This window comes from Trachemys scripta, chromosome 3 (genome assembly GCF_013100865.1).
Source record: "Trachemys scripta elegans isolate TJP31775 chromosome 3, CAS_Tse_1.0, whole genome shotgun sequence".
In the NCBI taxonomy this organism is placed as follows: domain Eukaryota; kingdom Metazoa; phylum Chordata; order Testudines; family Emydidae; genus Trachemys; species Trachemys scripta.
In genome coordinates this window covers 32,344,339-32,359,893 of record NC_048300.1, presented here as the reverse complement: position 1 = coordinate 32,359,893, position 15,555 = coordinate 32,344,339, and the positions used below count along the sequence as shown (strand labels likewise).

Genomic DNA, 15,555 nt, shown 5'->3' with positions numbered 1-15,555 from the left:
TATCAATAAAATACATAAAATGTTAACTGAATAACAATTTGCATGTTTCAATATTTTATTTAACTATCAACGGGATGTCATCAAGTAATATTTTTTTCATTAATATCTTTGTATCTCCTTACAATGCAGTTGTTGATTCTCCATTTCTACTTCCTATATCAGTAAAAATATTCCTGGGTCCATAGAGATGGGTAACTCAAAATATCCATTGATTTTGCTTGCAAACTGTATGTAACGTAGAAATGTGATCACCATTTCAGTATCTTAGTATATGGCTTTCAATCCTCTTCATTCAAAGATTTTACAGTGGAAAAAATCCTGAGTTTGCATCAAAAATATTTAGTGCTGTTTAAAGCATTTACATCTCATTGTACATTCTAGAGACCAACTTTCCATCAACCCAGAATTAGATTATTTTTAAAAATTGTCACTTTGTTATAGAGAGACAAGGTGGTGAGACAATATGTGGACCAACTTTCCAGCCACACACAGCTCTTCTTCAGGTGTAAGAAATGAACTGAGAGTGTCACAGCTAAATACAAAGTGGAACGGCCTGTTCAGCATCATAGGTGGTGAGTTATATAGGCCTGTGGTGCCTGTGCACCACCAATATTCAGGAACGTGGGCCCGGCTCCACCAATGTTTGGGCTTATATTTTCAGAGCCGTCCCACCCATAAGATGGACCGGGGCAAGTGCCCCGGGCCCTGCGCTTTGGGGGGGTCTGGCGCTTCAGGGGGATGTGGTGTCCAGGGCAGCCTGGAGGGTTAGCAGGGGGCCTGGCGCCGGCAGCAGCAAGCGACCTGGCCCCAGGCCGCCTGGGGTATTAGCGGGGGGCGTGGTGCCGGCAGCAGCAAGCGACCTGGCCCCACCCACCCTGCTCCGCCCCCACTCCACCCCTTCCCCCAAGCCCCTGCCCCACCTCTTCCCGCCCCTGCTCCACCCCACCCCCATTCCACCCCTTTCCCTAACTAGTGGTGTGTGGTCAGAGAGGCTTTTATTTCTATATTGAAGCAGGTTCTCTCAGGATATTTGGGTGGCACATTTCATGATGTGATCTACTTCTCTGGTGGAGTGACCTTCTTTGGTGAAGGTGATTTTAGTTGTGTTAAGGTTTATATCCAGACTGTCTCCTTGGAGTATATTCTGTGGTATCTGAGTGCCTGGCTGTAGGCAGCAGCTTTCTTGGTGTGTTTGGGGTGGTTGCTGGATCTATGAAGGTAGGTGTGGGGATCTGTGGGTTTTTTGTATATAATTGTCTGTAGGATTCCATTGTTGATGCTAATGTCAGAGTGTTCTAGACCAGGGGTCGGCAACCTTTCAGAAGTGGTGTGCCGAGTCTTCATTTATTCACTCTAATTTAAGGTTTTGCGTGCCAGTAATACATTTTAACGTTTTTAGAAGGTCTCTTTCTATAAGTCTATAAATATATAACTAAATTATTGTTGTATGTAAAGTAAATAAGGTTTTTAAAATATTTAAGAAGCTTCATTTAAAATTAAATTAAAATGCAGAGCCTCTCGGACCGGCGGCCAGGTTGCGAGCAGTGTGAGTGCCACTGAAAAATCAGCTTGTGTGCCGCCTTTGGCATGTGTGCCATAGGTTGCCTACCCCTGTTTTAGTCACTGCTTAATTTGTGCTGGGGCTCTAGGCTTGGCAGTTCATAGCCCTGGCACCTGCTCCTGGCCAGCAGCTGCCATTCTCCAGCCACCAAGCTCTGAAGGCAGCATCGCCGCCAGCAGCAGCCCAGAAATAAGGGTGCCATACCACCCTTATCCTTTCTGCAAGTTCTTTCTTGTGCATAAGAGATTCAGGTAGCAGCAGTCCAACACTCTGCCTCCACTCACATCACTCAGCTGCCAGAGGAACATCCCTGGAGTGTTGTGCTGCTGCTTGCATGACACACTAGTATCAACCCTTCACACCGTGACCATCAGTTTTGGGGAATGAGAATGGTTGTATTTCGTGTGTTCTCTCTGATTCAGTCAAAAAAATATTTGGCTCTATGTGCTAGTCCATGTGGGGAAGGAGAATCATCGATTGCACTCCCTCCTGTGAAAACAGGAGTTAAAGGGGCAGTGGCCTTGTCCCCTAGCTTCTGAAGACACCATCTGGGAGGGCAGTCCATTCACCAAAGAAGCCAGAGGGAGTGGGGGTAACAAGCCACCAGTCTTTTCTCCTAGGGACGTAACACTAGGCAAGGTTGATGGATGATTGTGTAAGGACGGTTGGTCTGGCGGGGTCCTCCAAAGATTTGGCTAACTTGGCTAAGCATCAGACCCATAACTTTTCCTCGTTTTCCCCATCACTGGATTTATATGGAATTTGGCTGTGCTGAGTTTCCTTTTACCTATAATTTGGTTATGTAACGGCTGGTTTGTAGTGTTTCTTTACATATAGTTTAGCTATGTAGAAACTGGTTTGGAGTAAGCAAAACTACATGCAGTAGTGATGTTAATGCTGAGATTTACATGTGTTTTTATTTTCTTATTCTTGTAAACATAGTGTGCAGCAGATCGTAAGATTCAGCACTCTTTTGGGTACAGTGGTAGGAAAGAGGAAACTTCTCATGGTGTAAATAGGCTGACTTATCTACTGCTATACTATAAAAAAAATCTAACAGTCAGCCTCAGTCTTTCTTTCTTCATTCAGACTGCCCATAATTTCTCCATTGGCAAGTCCAAGGCTTGGTACAGATTTTCCATGCCATGTCCAGAGGCAGAGCCAGAATGCTTACATTCCTAGTCACTCCCATCCCAACAAACTCCTGTGGGGATCCATTTCTGGATATGTCAGATATACGTGTGACTTTCTGTGTATTGTTTTATCCCTTCCTCTCTTCGGTCTGTAAGACAAAATTGCCAAATATGGTTGCTGTCGTGCTTTGGCTAGCAATTTCGAGTGCGCAAAACCTCAAAGTTTCAGGTTAGAAGTGAATTTTGCAAGCTAGTTTTCAAAACATTTTGCAAAGCTCAATTTCATGGAAAGCAAAATGTTGAGGACCTAAAAACCATGTAGTTTAGCTATGTAGAAACTGGTTTGGAGTAAGCAAAACTACATGCAGTAGTGATGTTAATGCTGAGATTTACACGTGTTTTTATTTTCTTATCCTTATAAACATAGTGTGCAGCAGATCATAAAATTCAGCACTCTTTAGGGTACAGTGGTAGGAAAGAAGAAACTGCTCATGGTGCAAACCGAGGCTAGGGACATCATCCCTGCCCATCCTGGCTAATAGCCATTGATGGATCTATCCTCCATGAACTTATCTAGTTCTTTTTTTGAACACTGTTATAGTCTTGGCCTTTACACTATCCTCTGGCAAAGAGTTCCACAGGTTGACATTGCGTTGTGTGAAGAAATACTTCCTTGTATTGGTTTCAGACCTGCTGCCTATTAATTTCATTTGGTGACCCCTGGTTCTTGTGTTATAAGAAGGGGTAAATAACACTTCCTTATTTACTTTCTCCACACCAGTCATGATTTTATAGACCTCTATCATATAGTCATCTCTTTTCCAAGATGAAAAGTCCCAGTCTTATTAATCTCTCCTCATAGTGTTCTTTTCTTTACCTTTCCCAATTCCAATATATCTTTTTTGAGATGGGGCAACCAGTATTCAAGATGTAGGCATACCACGGATTTATATTGATGTGGAAAAAGCCTAAATTGATAATTTATTTCCAGCAGCAAATTATACTATCAACAATGAAATAAACCATGCGGTGATTATGTATTTCCTGGGTGATAGAGAGGAAAACACTTGAGATCCAAGGTGAATATCGGCTCTTCTTACACCAAATGAGGTTCATAGTGATGCATTTGCCCTTTGGCTGACTCAGTAGCTAGGAATAGTTTCACATGTATAGCCAGAGTAATTTTAACTGATAACCATGTAACTTCTTGAAATCATATAGTAGCTAATGTTACAGACCATCTTACATGAAAATTTCGTGGGATGAAAAAATAATTCATGGCTATGGGAATTCACTGGGCTTTTCCCTGCACCATTGAAATCAATGGAATTTCCCCCCCATTAACTTCAATGGGAGCATGATAGACACCTAAAGCTAGTATATTTGTTGTGCTATGTGTGTGTTATGTACAAAACTGGCTTCTAATGGATCAGTGAGCAGCATAAAGGTGCGAAGTTCAGGTCCAGATCCAAACTTCACCAAAGTTTGGGTGTTGGGGATATTAAACTCTGGGGTTTTGGTTTACCTCATCACAGAGGCAGAGCCTAGCTGTGAACTTTGAATCCAGAACTGAACTACTCCAGAGTTCAGTGGCATTTAGATTCAGGATTTTGGTTCAGGCCATTCTCTACAATGAAGAAAAGCATCTTGATTAGGGCACTGGCTTCACAAGTAGCCACATACACCATTCTTCTAAATCATAGACTCGTGCCTCCCCATACTGGGGGGACACAATCTAAAGCGGAAAACACATGACCGCCCCACGTATCTCCTCTGCCCAGTGACAGCCCCCTTCCCCCTTTGCCCTGTGCCCAGCCTGGGGCTGCCATGCTCTCCCCACCTCATGTTACCTTGGGGTGGGAGGGGGGACTCTGTCCTTCTCTCCCTGCACTTCCCCCTCCCGCTGGCATGTTCAGCCGGTCTCCCTGGCAGCCAGACAGGGAGCAGGATGGAGCCGCTTCTGCCTGAGAGATCCTGACTGGGAGGCAATGGCAGCCCGCTCCCTGCCTGGGCTCTACTACCACTGACTGGGGCTGAGCGAGCCAGAGCCTTCCCTCCCCTTGGCATGCTCAGCTGCTGTCCCTGGCAGCCAAGCATGGGCAGGGAGTGGGCCGCCACTGCCTCCCAGCCAGGCAGAAGCAGCTCTGTCCCTCTCCCCACCCAACTGGCAGGGAGAATGGCGGAACATGCTGGGAGGCGGCACAGGGAGAGAAAGACAGAGCCCCTCTACCTCTCTGCCCTCAGCAGGCCAATCGGGGGGGAGGGGAGCACTTGACTTTGCATGCCCCCCTACAGTTCAACTCTGTTCTAAATGCATATCAAGTGCTGTATGATGCCATTCCCAACACCAGCCATGTGGAGAATAAAACACATTAGGACAAAGATGGTATTGCAACCCAGAGAAGACTTAAAAAAAAAAAATAGACCTGCTGTTTGTTTGGAGTTTATCTCTTCACTTAAGAATTTCCATAAGCCCATGATAACATCAGCCTAATAACTTAAATTTTTATTAAATAAAAAATAAGAAAATGTCATTATCTTATAGAAGAGACTTTCAAAAACTCTACCTAGAATCACTTGTTTCTACCAACCTATTGTTCATGATAGCTAGCGCACCAATGCCTGCAGAGAAGCCATTTTGTCTGCTGTTCATACTGACGTTTCTAGGGTACCCATTGGCCATCTCGGACAGCTGCTTTTGCAAAATGGCCAGGGAGACTTTGTTTGATGCTGTGAGCTCCTTCATTGAAATCATTTCACCAGAAAGCCTCCTCCCCTCTGTGTCACTGTCATACTGTCCATCGGTTTCCACAGAGATGTTATGCCTACGGAAGCGGCTTCCTGGGGTGATGGCATTGCGACGACCAAGGCGGGCACTTGATTTATGGCACTTAGAGCAACACCTGCATCCAAACTTTTTCAACAGCCAGTTTAAAACTTGCTTGATTACAATTGATATGACATTAAAAAGAGAGTATATGCAAGATACACCCATTAATATAAACATGAAGTTTCCAAATCTGTATAATCCCTGATTTTGGTACACTGCATTTTGACTGCTTACCAAATCTCCAAAGCCAATAGTGCTGAAGGTGACAAAACAATAGTATAAGGAGTCAATGTAGTTCCATCCTTCCACTGCTGTGTACATTGCTGAGGCACAGCAAGCCAGTGTAACGGCAAAAATTCCCAGAATCAGCATCACATGATAAACTGATGGTTTCCATCCAGCAAGGCTGTCCACTTCAGAGATAGCTGATCCCCTTCGAAAGTTAGGGGGTAGAAGACCACTTCTTCGCAGCTGCCGCTCACGACAAGCCTTCATGATAAAAGCCAGGAGAGAGATAATACGCTCCAGGAACAGGTTGAAGAAAAGGATAGTCCCAGCACACCCGAATAGGCCATAAATTATGAGGAACACTTTTCCAGCCACTGTTGCGGGTGTGGTCATTCCAAAACCTGCCGAGGCACAGATAATGTAATTATAATCATGACATAGCTCTTCCTGCATATACTCCTAGTATATCGTATCCCACCACATCCCCTTTCACTTTGACAATTGGCTTTGAATATGTTTAACCAGTTAGTGAAATCATGCTGTGTATAACTCAATTTGGACCAGCCTGAATTAGAGTGAATTATTTCTCAGGAGGTGAGGAAGATTCCAGAATGCTGGACAAGGTGAGCAGGATTCAAGAGGGAGCAAAAAAATCTGTAGGAAATGAAGTGTAAGTTATTAACAGAGAAGAGCTATTTTGTTTGGAGGAGCTGTATTAGCAGCTCTGCAAAATCAGAATTCATAAGCTCAAATCACTTGGTAACAATGTTAAATTAATACACCACAGCTTTGCTTCTGTTCATTCAAGCCAGCATGAACCTCTGGAAAGTTTAGTTCTCTATATCCAAGGTACTAGTTCCTTAACTGCTGTAAATCATTGTAGCCCCACTCATGTTAAGGTCTCACTATGATTATACCAACTCCTGCTAACAGATGACAGATTTCAATGTGTACAAAGGTAAAGGAATTTGAACCTTGATTATCTTTTAAATGTAACAGCACTTCATTCAAAGCCTTCTATTCAAATACAGAAACAGACTGACTGTCCCGAAAGTATCATCGCACAAAAGAGTATGAGTGAAATCGTGGCTCCATTGCAATCAATTGCAAAACACCCCCTGACTTCAGTGCTGTCATGATATTCCATACAGGCACAGACCAAGAGTTAGAAAATAGCTAACATCTTGGTTTTGTAGATCTAAACCCAGTTCTTTCAACTTTTTAGAAGACAGAACTGTCTTCCAGATAATATATTTTTGTTGTTGTGCATGTGAAATATTTTGAATAAGTTACATTTGTTTCATTTGCTTTTGGAATGTGATAAAAATTGTATCCAGTCATCAGACTTTTTCAATTTTTGATTAAAAAATTAATAGAAACTTTTACTAAACCCCATCAGCAGTAGAAATTATAGAATCCTGTAGACTTAAAACAAGCTACTATACTAGTATAAGTTTTATGAATGGAATGAAAACCAAGAAAAAATAAAATATTGCTTCTGAGTTCAAACAAGCAATTAATGTATTGTGAGCACATGATATCAAAACCTTAGAATCATAGAATAGAATCATAGAATATCAGGGTTGGAAGGGACCTCAGGAGGTCATCTAATCCAACCCCCTGCTCAGAGCAGGACCAATCCCCAACTAAATCATCCCAGGCAGGGCTTTGTCAAGCCGGGCCTTAAAAACCTCTAAGGATGGAGATGCCACCACCTCCCTAGGTAACACATTCAAGTGCTTCACAACCCTTTCCTAATATCCAACCTAGACCTCCCCCACTGCAACCTGAGATCATAGCTTCTTGTTCTATCATCTGCCACCACTGAGAACAGCCTACCACCATACTCCTTGGAACACCCCTTCAAGTAGTTGAAAGCTGCTATCAAATCCCCCCTCACTCTTCTCTTCTGCAGGCTAAATAAGCCCAGTTCCCTCAGCTTCTCCTCATAAGTCATTTGCCCCAGCCCCCTAATCATTTTTGTTGCCCTCTGCTGGACTCTCTCAATTTGTCCATATCCCTTCTGTAGTGGGGGGACCAAAACTGGACACAATACTCCAGGTGTGGCCTCACCAGTGCCGAATAGAGGGGAATAATCACTTCCCTCCATCTGCTGGCATTGCTCCTACTAATACAACCCAATATGCTGTTGGCCTTCTTGGCAACCAGGGCACATTGCTGACTCATATCCAGCTTCTTGTCCACTGTAATCCCCAGGTCCTTTTCTGCAGAACTGCTGCTTAGCCAGTTGGTCCCCAGCCTGAGTGGTGCATGGGATTCTTCCTTCCTAAGTGCAGGACTCTGCACTTGTCCTTGTCGAACCTGATCAGATTTCTTTTGACCCAATCCTCCAATTTGTCTAGGTCACTCTGGACCCTATCCCTACCTTCCAGTGTATCTACCTCTACCCCCAGCTTAGTGTCACCTGCAAACTTTCTGAAGGTCCAATTTATCCCACCATCCAGATCATTAATAAAGATATTGAACAAAACAGGCGCTAGGACCGACCCCTGGGGCATTCCGCTTGATAATGGCTGCCATCTAGACATCGAGCCATTGATCACTACCCGTTGAGCCCGACCATCTAGCCAGCTTTCTATCCACCTTATAGTCCATTCATCCAATCCATACTTCTTTAACTTGCTGGCAAGAATACTGTGGGAGACTGTATCAAAAGCTTTGCTAAAGTCAAGATATATCACATCCACTGCTTTCCCCATATCCACAGAGCCAGTTATCTCCTCATAGAAGGCAATCAGGTTGGTCAGGCATGACTTGCCCTTGGTGAATCCATGTTGATTATTCCTGATCACCTTCCTCTCCTTCAAGTGCTTCAAAATGGATTACTTGAGGCCCTGCTCCATGATTTTGCCAGGGACCGAAGTAAGGCTGACCGGTCTGTAGTTCCCCGGGTTCTCTTTCTTCCCTTTTTTTTAAATATGAAGGGATTTTAAAATGAAGGGATCCTTTGTCACAGAGAAAAGAAAGATATGAAGATTTTTTAAATTAAAAAACAGTGATTTATACAGGGTTGGTGAGTTTTTTCTAAGATAAGAAGATAATGTCATCAGCAGTAGTTTTAGATTATACTTATTATAGGAAATATGGGGAATTGCAGATATGGAAGTGATCTAATGGCAAGTGCATATTTAATTATCTAAAGGAACTGGCAAGTTTTTAAAAGCCACCATTCCATTCTATTTTTTGAACTATAAAGCAGACTCTTTATCCACTGGGCCTCACTTTATTTGGTTATTTACACCGATGGAAATATCCAGGTGTTCATTTATTTGTTGAAGGAGATTATCTATCTATCTACATCTATGATAGTATAAGGTGTTCATTCAGTAACTAAAGTGTTAACTATCTGATAATGTAGACACAGGAGCTACCCAGGACTCCATATGAGTGGAGGCCTTCTATAGATTGGGAGCAGTAAAAGGTAATACAGTGTTGAACCTTGTAGTAGTAACAAATGCTATAACTTGAGGACAAATCTCTGAAAATATTAGCTTTAAAAATTGTTATTGCCAATGTTCACAGTTGTTTCATGGGTTATAAGTCAACTGTTCTACATCTAGACAGACAGATTTAGTAAACTTTTTTTTCTTTAGAAATTGTCACTTTCATTATTTCAGAGTTTTAACTCTGTATTTTATATACATCCTGAAAATTCTAAATTCTTGTCTGTACCCCAGCCGAAAGGTAAGCTGTGATATAGGAAAGGGGAAAGAAATATACCTAATATTAGCATACTGCTTTCCCCAAGCCTATTACCAATTATACAAGGTGCAGGGCAATACAGAGTCAGGTCCCTTGTCACTTGACTCCCAGTTCTGGGCATAAACCATTAGACCACTCTTTCTCCGTAGGAAAGAACTTACAGAGAAATAATTAAGCATTATTATGATGACAGTATGATTTTTCTTTGGTTGCTTGCATGGTGTTTTGGCTTGTTTTTTGTTTGTCAGAGTATCTGGGTCTATTTGGGCTATCATGTGCAACTTTACTTTAATTGTTATTTAACATCCAAACATAACACGATGACTGCTTTATCAATAAATGGTCCCTTTTCGGATCTGAAGTTTGGCGTAGCTAATATATATGTACTCAGTGCTAATCCAAAGCTTTGGTTGAGAAATACGATTGACTTGCTTCATACTATCTGTTCAGGGTAGCAGGGATCACTTGGGGCTTGCAGGCCTAGTAAGCAGGCTGTGGCCCAACAGTCTGAGTCTTGGGATGGCCTTGCCAGACAATCTACAAGTTACCAAGTGGCCAAGTTACAATCCACATTTCCCAGTGCTTCCCAGGTCAGGCAGAGAAGGGGAGAAAGGGTAGGAGAGCCTTGGGCCTCCCTCTCTACTGGGTCCAGCCCAGAGTCCCAGGGAGAAGGGGTGAGGAGAGTCTCAGGGCAGGTCTACACTACAAATTTACATTGGCGCAGCGTGCCACTGCAGTGTGTCAAGTGAAGATGCTCTAAGCCATTGGGAGAGAACTCTCCCATTGGTTTAATAACTCCACCTCCACAAGAGGCTGTAGCTATGTTGGCGGGAGAAGCTCTCCCGCCAACGTAGCCTTGGTCCCTTCTAGCTGGTACAACAGATGAGCCTTCCCTGGGGCTCTTCCTACCTCCTCCTGTTCTCGCTCCAGTTTAGGGTGTGGTCATGGCACTCAGCTTCCCTCTTAGCAGAGGGTTGCTTCCACAGTCTCACTAGTTCAAACAGTTAGTTGGATCTTCTCAGTCCACTTTTCAGTGTCCACTTGCTTCTCCTTGTCAGGGGAGAGAGGCGAGAAAAAGGGATGTCAGGCCTTTGGCCTCTTGGTTGGGTCTTACCCATAGTCCAGACTCTTCTCCTATAGATCCCTTTGTCCCAAAAGCTAGAGCCCGGCTGCCTGCCTGCAGCCAGTCTCTCCTTCACTCTCCCCAGCTTGACTGTCAGAGTCTCCTTTTAAGCAGGCCATCCATTTGGTGCATGCTGTGCAGTTGCTGAAGATCAGGGCCTTCTGGGACAGAACTGCTCCATTACTTATAGTCTCAGTGAGGGGTCTGTAAACCCCATCACAGGGAGGGAGATCTTTAATTGCACTCTGCAACTAAGAACTAAAAACAGCCATACTGGGTCAGACCAAAGATCCATCTAGCCCAGTAATCTGTCTACCGACAGTGGCCAGTGCCAGGTGCCCCAGAGGGAAGGACCAGAACAGGCAATCATCATCCCCTGTTGCCCATTCCCAGCTTCTGGCAAACAGAGGCTAGGGACACCATCCGTGCCCATCCTGCCTAATAGCCATTGATGGACCTATCCTCCATGAACTTATCGAGTTCTTTTTTGAACCCTGTTATAGTCAGGGTTCAAACTAGTAAGAAAGAAACTTAACTTTACAGAGAGCCTGCATATCATAGCAACATTAAAATGCTAAAGTGTGGTATCTGCCAGCTGGAGAGATTTACAGAACTTCTAAAGAAAAGAGATTACACCCTCTTTTTTCACCTCCACACAAATCACACTAGACAACTGATCCTCCCCCCGGCCCATGGCTTTTGAAGGACTCAAGGACATTTAGAAAACACAAGTTGTCAGTTATGTATTCAGATCTTTCCCCAGTAAGTTATGCTGTAGATCTTCAAAAGCGGACATTCCCTAAGAGCTGGTATCCATGCTCAAGCTTTCTGGGGAATTCAAACCGTTAGAAATCATTATTAATTTCATAGTCTCATTGTGACAATGACTACAATTTCAACAGGTGAAAATCTGTCTGGGAGGTTCTGCAAAGTTGTACAGAGATGTAGAATAATAAATAGCCTATGTGCCAGACTATACAATGAAATGCTCAGAGGAATGGTAATACAGAGCCTTTCATTTCTAGATCACGGGTCTAAATTTGGTCTACCTTGGTAGTGAGCAAGAGTCACTATCTTCTGATGGTTGTTTGTTAACCTTTGAGAAAGGATCAGTCCAGTTCCTAGTGGGATCAACATCAACATGGCAGGCTTGCTGGAGGCTTCAGCACAGAGGCCTAGGAGTTAAGGCCCCCCCAGAAATTAAGGGTGAGGTGTTGTGCCTCTAGAGCCCAGGGTCAGGGAAACTAAGGGGAATTTAAGCCATCGTTGTAACCTCCTGAGCGTGGGCTGTTCCAGGGGCTAGAGAGGCCTCCCCTTAGTGGAGGTTAAGCTACAGCAGCCCCCATAGGCTGCCCTACATGCTTAAGCATTGCCTGAAATCTCCACAGTGCTGAGTGCTGTGACCCTGCCTCTGACATGCCCCTTCTATCTCTGGCCCCACCCTGGAACATCTTATACTTGAACTTCTGAGGGGGTCCTTGGGAGGCAGCCTTACGCCAGTTTTTCACAGCACCCACATGGAGGGAATCCTCCCCTAGTCAGATACAGGGCTTTTAGGGCCCCTTTCCAATGCTACTTCCCCTTTATATAAACTAGCTGGAGGGGGGATAAGGATCTCATCCTAAATTTCTTTCTCTGCTCTATCAGATATGAGGTACATCAGTGGGGCAGAATAAGGAAATTGTGAGTTCGGGAGTTAGGTAGAACACGTCAAGCAAAAGCTTACCAATCTTTTCAACAACCAGCCATGATACTGCAAAAGACAAACATTTCATAAGGGACAAGAGAAGCAGGGAGAGAGCTAGAAGAACTCAATGAAAATGAAATACCGCTTGACAGATACACAATCCTACAGGAACAGAAGAAATAATGAGATAATTTGGAGACTGCTATGAAAAATTGTACATTGAACCTATGAAATAACCATGATCCTAAATAAAAAGTATAGCTCTGTATTTTGAATGGATCCTCTCCTGCAAAAATGAACAGAGGAGCTAAAAGAAAATATAATCCAGACTTTAAAAAGAGGAAAGAATAATGGATGCCATCAAATCATTAAATAGTAATAAGTAAACATGGCTAGGCAACATTGTAGTAGATTGCTTTCAAAGACTCTTATAGATGCTTAATGCTGTTATACAAGCTATAAATACTGAAAATAACATGTATCAGGCAAATACCTTTCTGCAATCCTGTATAGTACTGTTAATGAATACAGAATCAGCAATCAACAGAATAGGTTGAAATTGTTCCAGATCTTTCAGCATAGTTCCATTGAATCATATAGTTATTACTCTGGGGGGCATTCTGTGCCAAAAAAAATAATAAAATTCTGCATACAATATTTTAAAATTCTGCAAATTTTATTTTTTGTCAAAAACAACACTACATAATCACACTAGTTTCAATTATTTTGGTAATTTATTTCAAAATACCTGTCAGCAAGTATGTCTGTAACAATACAGACATACACTAAAATCCCCTCAGGATTAGAGTTAAAGAAACCCCTATGACAACCCAGTTCCTGTTTCTTTGCCCCCTTCCTCCCCACAAGCCCAGCCAGGGGGCCACACACCCACAACCCCTCCGCCGCCAGAGCCCAGCCACTACACCCGAACCTCCTCCCCCCAAAGCCCAGCCGTGGGGGCCCAGATACCTGCACCTTCTTCCCCCGAGACCAGCTGCAGAGCCCCCCCTTACCCAGATACCTGCACCCCCACCCAGAGTCCAGTCATAACCCCCCTAGCCCAGGGATCCAGAGGGAGAAACAGCCTGATGTTCGGTCCCAGGGTTGCACGGAGTTTCCTCCGCGCCACTCTCTCCTTCCCTCAGGGCATGCTGGGAACTGCAGCTGCCAGGAACACTCTAGCTCCCTCTCCCTCCCCCCAGCATTGTATTCTATGTGTGAGCTGGGCTATGCCGGGTCCAGTGGCCCCTAGTGGCAGCCAGCAGCACTGCAGCCCATTTCTGTGGGGGAAAGGAAATTCTGCGTGCACATTCATTTCTGCAAAATTCTGCATTGCACAGTGATGCAGAATTCCCCCAGGAGTAATTTATACACTAGCTAGGGATCTGGCCCATTTTACAAACAATACTACACATCAAGAACTTGCTTCTAATCTCAGTTACACCAATGTAAATCAAAAGTAACTCTACAGAAGTTACACAGTTGGAGCCATAGACTCTGAGCAGACTCCCGCCCGTTCCATAGGATGCGCAGCAGTCACGGGGGCAGGATGTGGAGCTTGAAAAGGTATAGTTAGGCCAGGAATATACAGGTCCTCATCACTATATTGAATGACTGCTCTGTGATCTCCTAGATACAGGACCATTAGTTTTATTATTGTTGGTCAGCCCCCAGCTGTTCCCTGGGAGGCCATAGGAAGCCCAGTATGTTGCCAGCGCTTGTGATTCTTTTGCACATCATAGAATTTCAGCCAGGGCTGGACAATGATGTGAAAACCCCCAGCCCGCTTGCAAATTTCAGACCTGCTGGGGGTTGGGGGGAGGTTAACCCGTCTCTGAGTGGCTGCTTTCCCCACTCACCTCCGGGGAAGAGCAGCCAATCAGGGCTGCTGTAGATGCAGGCACTGCTCTCTACCCCTCCCATCAGGACCCAACACCATTCTCAGAGGATGGGAGTGGGGAAGAGGGAGCAGAAAGAGCACAGCAGCTCCACTTCCTCATTCACCCTCCTCTCCTGTGAACCAGACAGCTACTTTCTGCTCCTTCCCCCTCCCCTCTCCCTCCCTGCAACATCAGACCTGAGAAGGGGACTATGGTGGACATATGCCCTAAGCCTGGGAAAGAGGAAGGAAGAACCCCTGGAAGCTGCAGCAGGAGCAGGGCTGGGGCTGGGGCTTGACAGAATTAATCAATTGGCAGGCAGGGGGAGAGGCAGATGTGAGGGTGAGAGGTCCTGCAGCAGAGGCCAACAATCACCTTTCCAATACGTTTGGGAGTGGGCAACAGTAATGGTCCCATGTTTGCATTGAGTAGGGTTGCCAATCCTCCAGAATTGTCCTGGAGTCTCCAGAAATTAAAGATTAATCTTCAATTAAAGATTGTCATGTGATGAAACCTCCAGGAATACATCCACGCAAAATTGGCAACCCTGGCACTGGGAGAGTTAAAAAAAATCAAAAGAGAGACCAAAACACTATTTATCTCATGATTTTTGTGCTAATCTCATGATTTGGGGGTTCTGACCCATGATTTTTGAACTTTTGAGGCTGACAATAGTGGAACCATGCAGTCTGATTTTGCAATGCCTTGCTTCTTGTCCTGTCCAAAGTGAGTGTAAAATTCTATCAAATCAGACTAGTAGCATTTTTCTCCCACTTTTGCACTTGTGTGCATGTCTATGCAAAGTGCAGAGCAATGGTGAATCAGACTTTCAGAGAGCACAGCAAAAACTAAGGCTGCCTCAGACAACTTTATCCTCCAAACTTTCTTTAGCCTTGATGAAGTATAGAAGGGAGCAACCAATTTAAGCCTCTATTAACAAAGACCGTGCCTAACTTTAACCTTATGCATACTCCAATTGACTAAGGGGAGGAGGAATAACTCAGTGGTTTGAGCATTGGCCTGCTCAACCCAGGGTTGTGAGTTCAATCCTTGAGGGGGCCATTTAGGGATCTGGGGCAAAAATCTGCCTGGGGATTGGTCCAGCTTTGAGCAGGGGGTTGGATCGGGTCCCTTCCAACCCTGATACTCTATGATCATTAAAAAGCAATAGAGGGTCCTGTGGCACCTTTGAGACTAACAGAAGTACTGGGAGCATAAGCTTTTGTGGGTAAGAACCTCACTTCTTCAGATGCAAGTCTTGCATCTGAAGAAGTGAGGTTCTTACCCACAAAAGCTTATGCTCCCAGTACTTCTCTTAGTCTCAAAGGTGCCACAGGACCCTCTGTTGCTTTTTACAGATTCAGACTAACACGGCTACCCCTCTGATACT

The 15,555-nt window shown here is 44.3% G+C and overlaps 1 protein-coding gene across 1 annotated transcript in view; it reads right to left on the bottom strand.

Annotated features, from left to right (window-relative positions):
• Nucleotides 1–5,063: 5,063 nt before the first annotated feature.
• The window catches only part of KCNK12 (potassium two pore domain channel subfamily K member 12), a 57,199-nt gene continuing 46,707 nt past the window's right edge, over nt 5,064–15,555 (bottom strand). Inside the window, exon 2 of the mRNA XM_034764402.1 lies at nt 5,064–6,153. Within this exon, the coding sequence (XP_034620293.1) occupies nt 5,258–6,153 (896 nt within the window). The 3' untranslated portion in view covers nt 5,064–5,257. The remainder of the gene's footprint in view (nt 6,154–15,555) is intronic.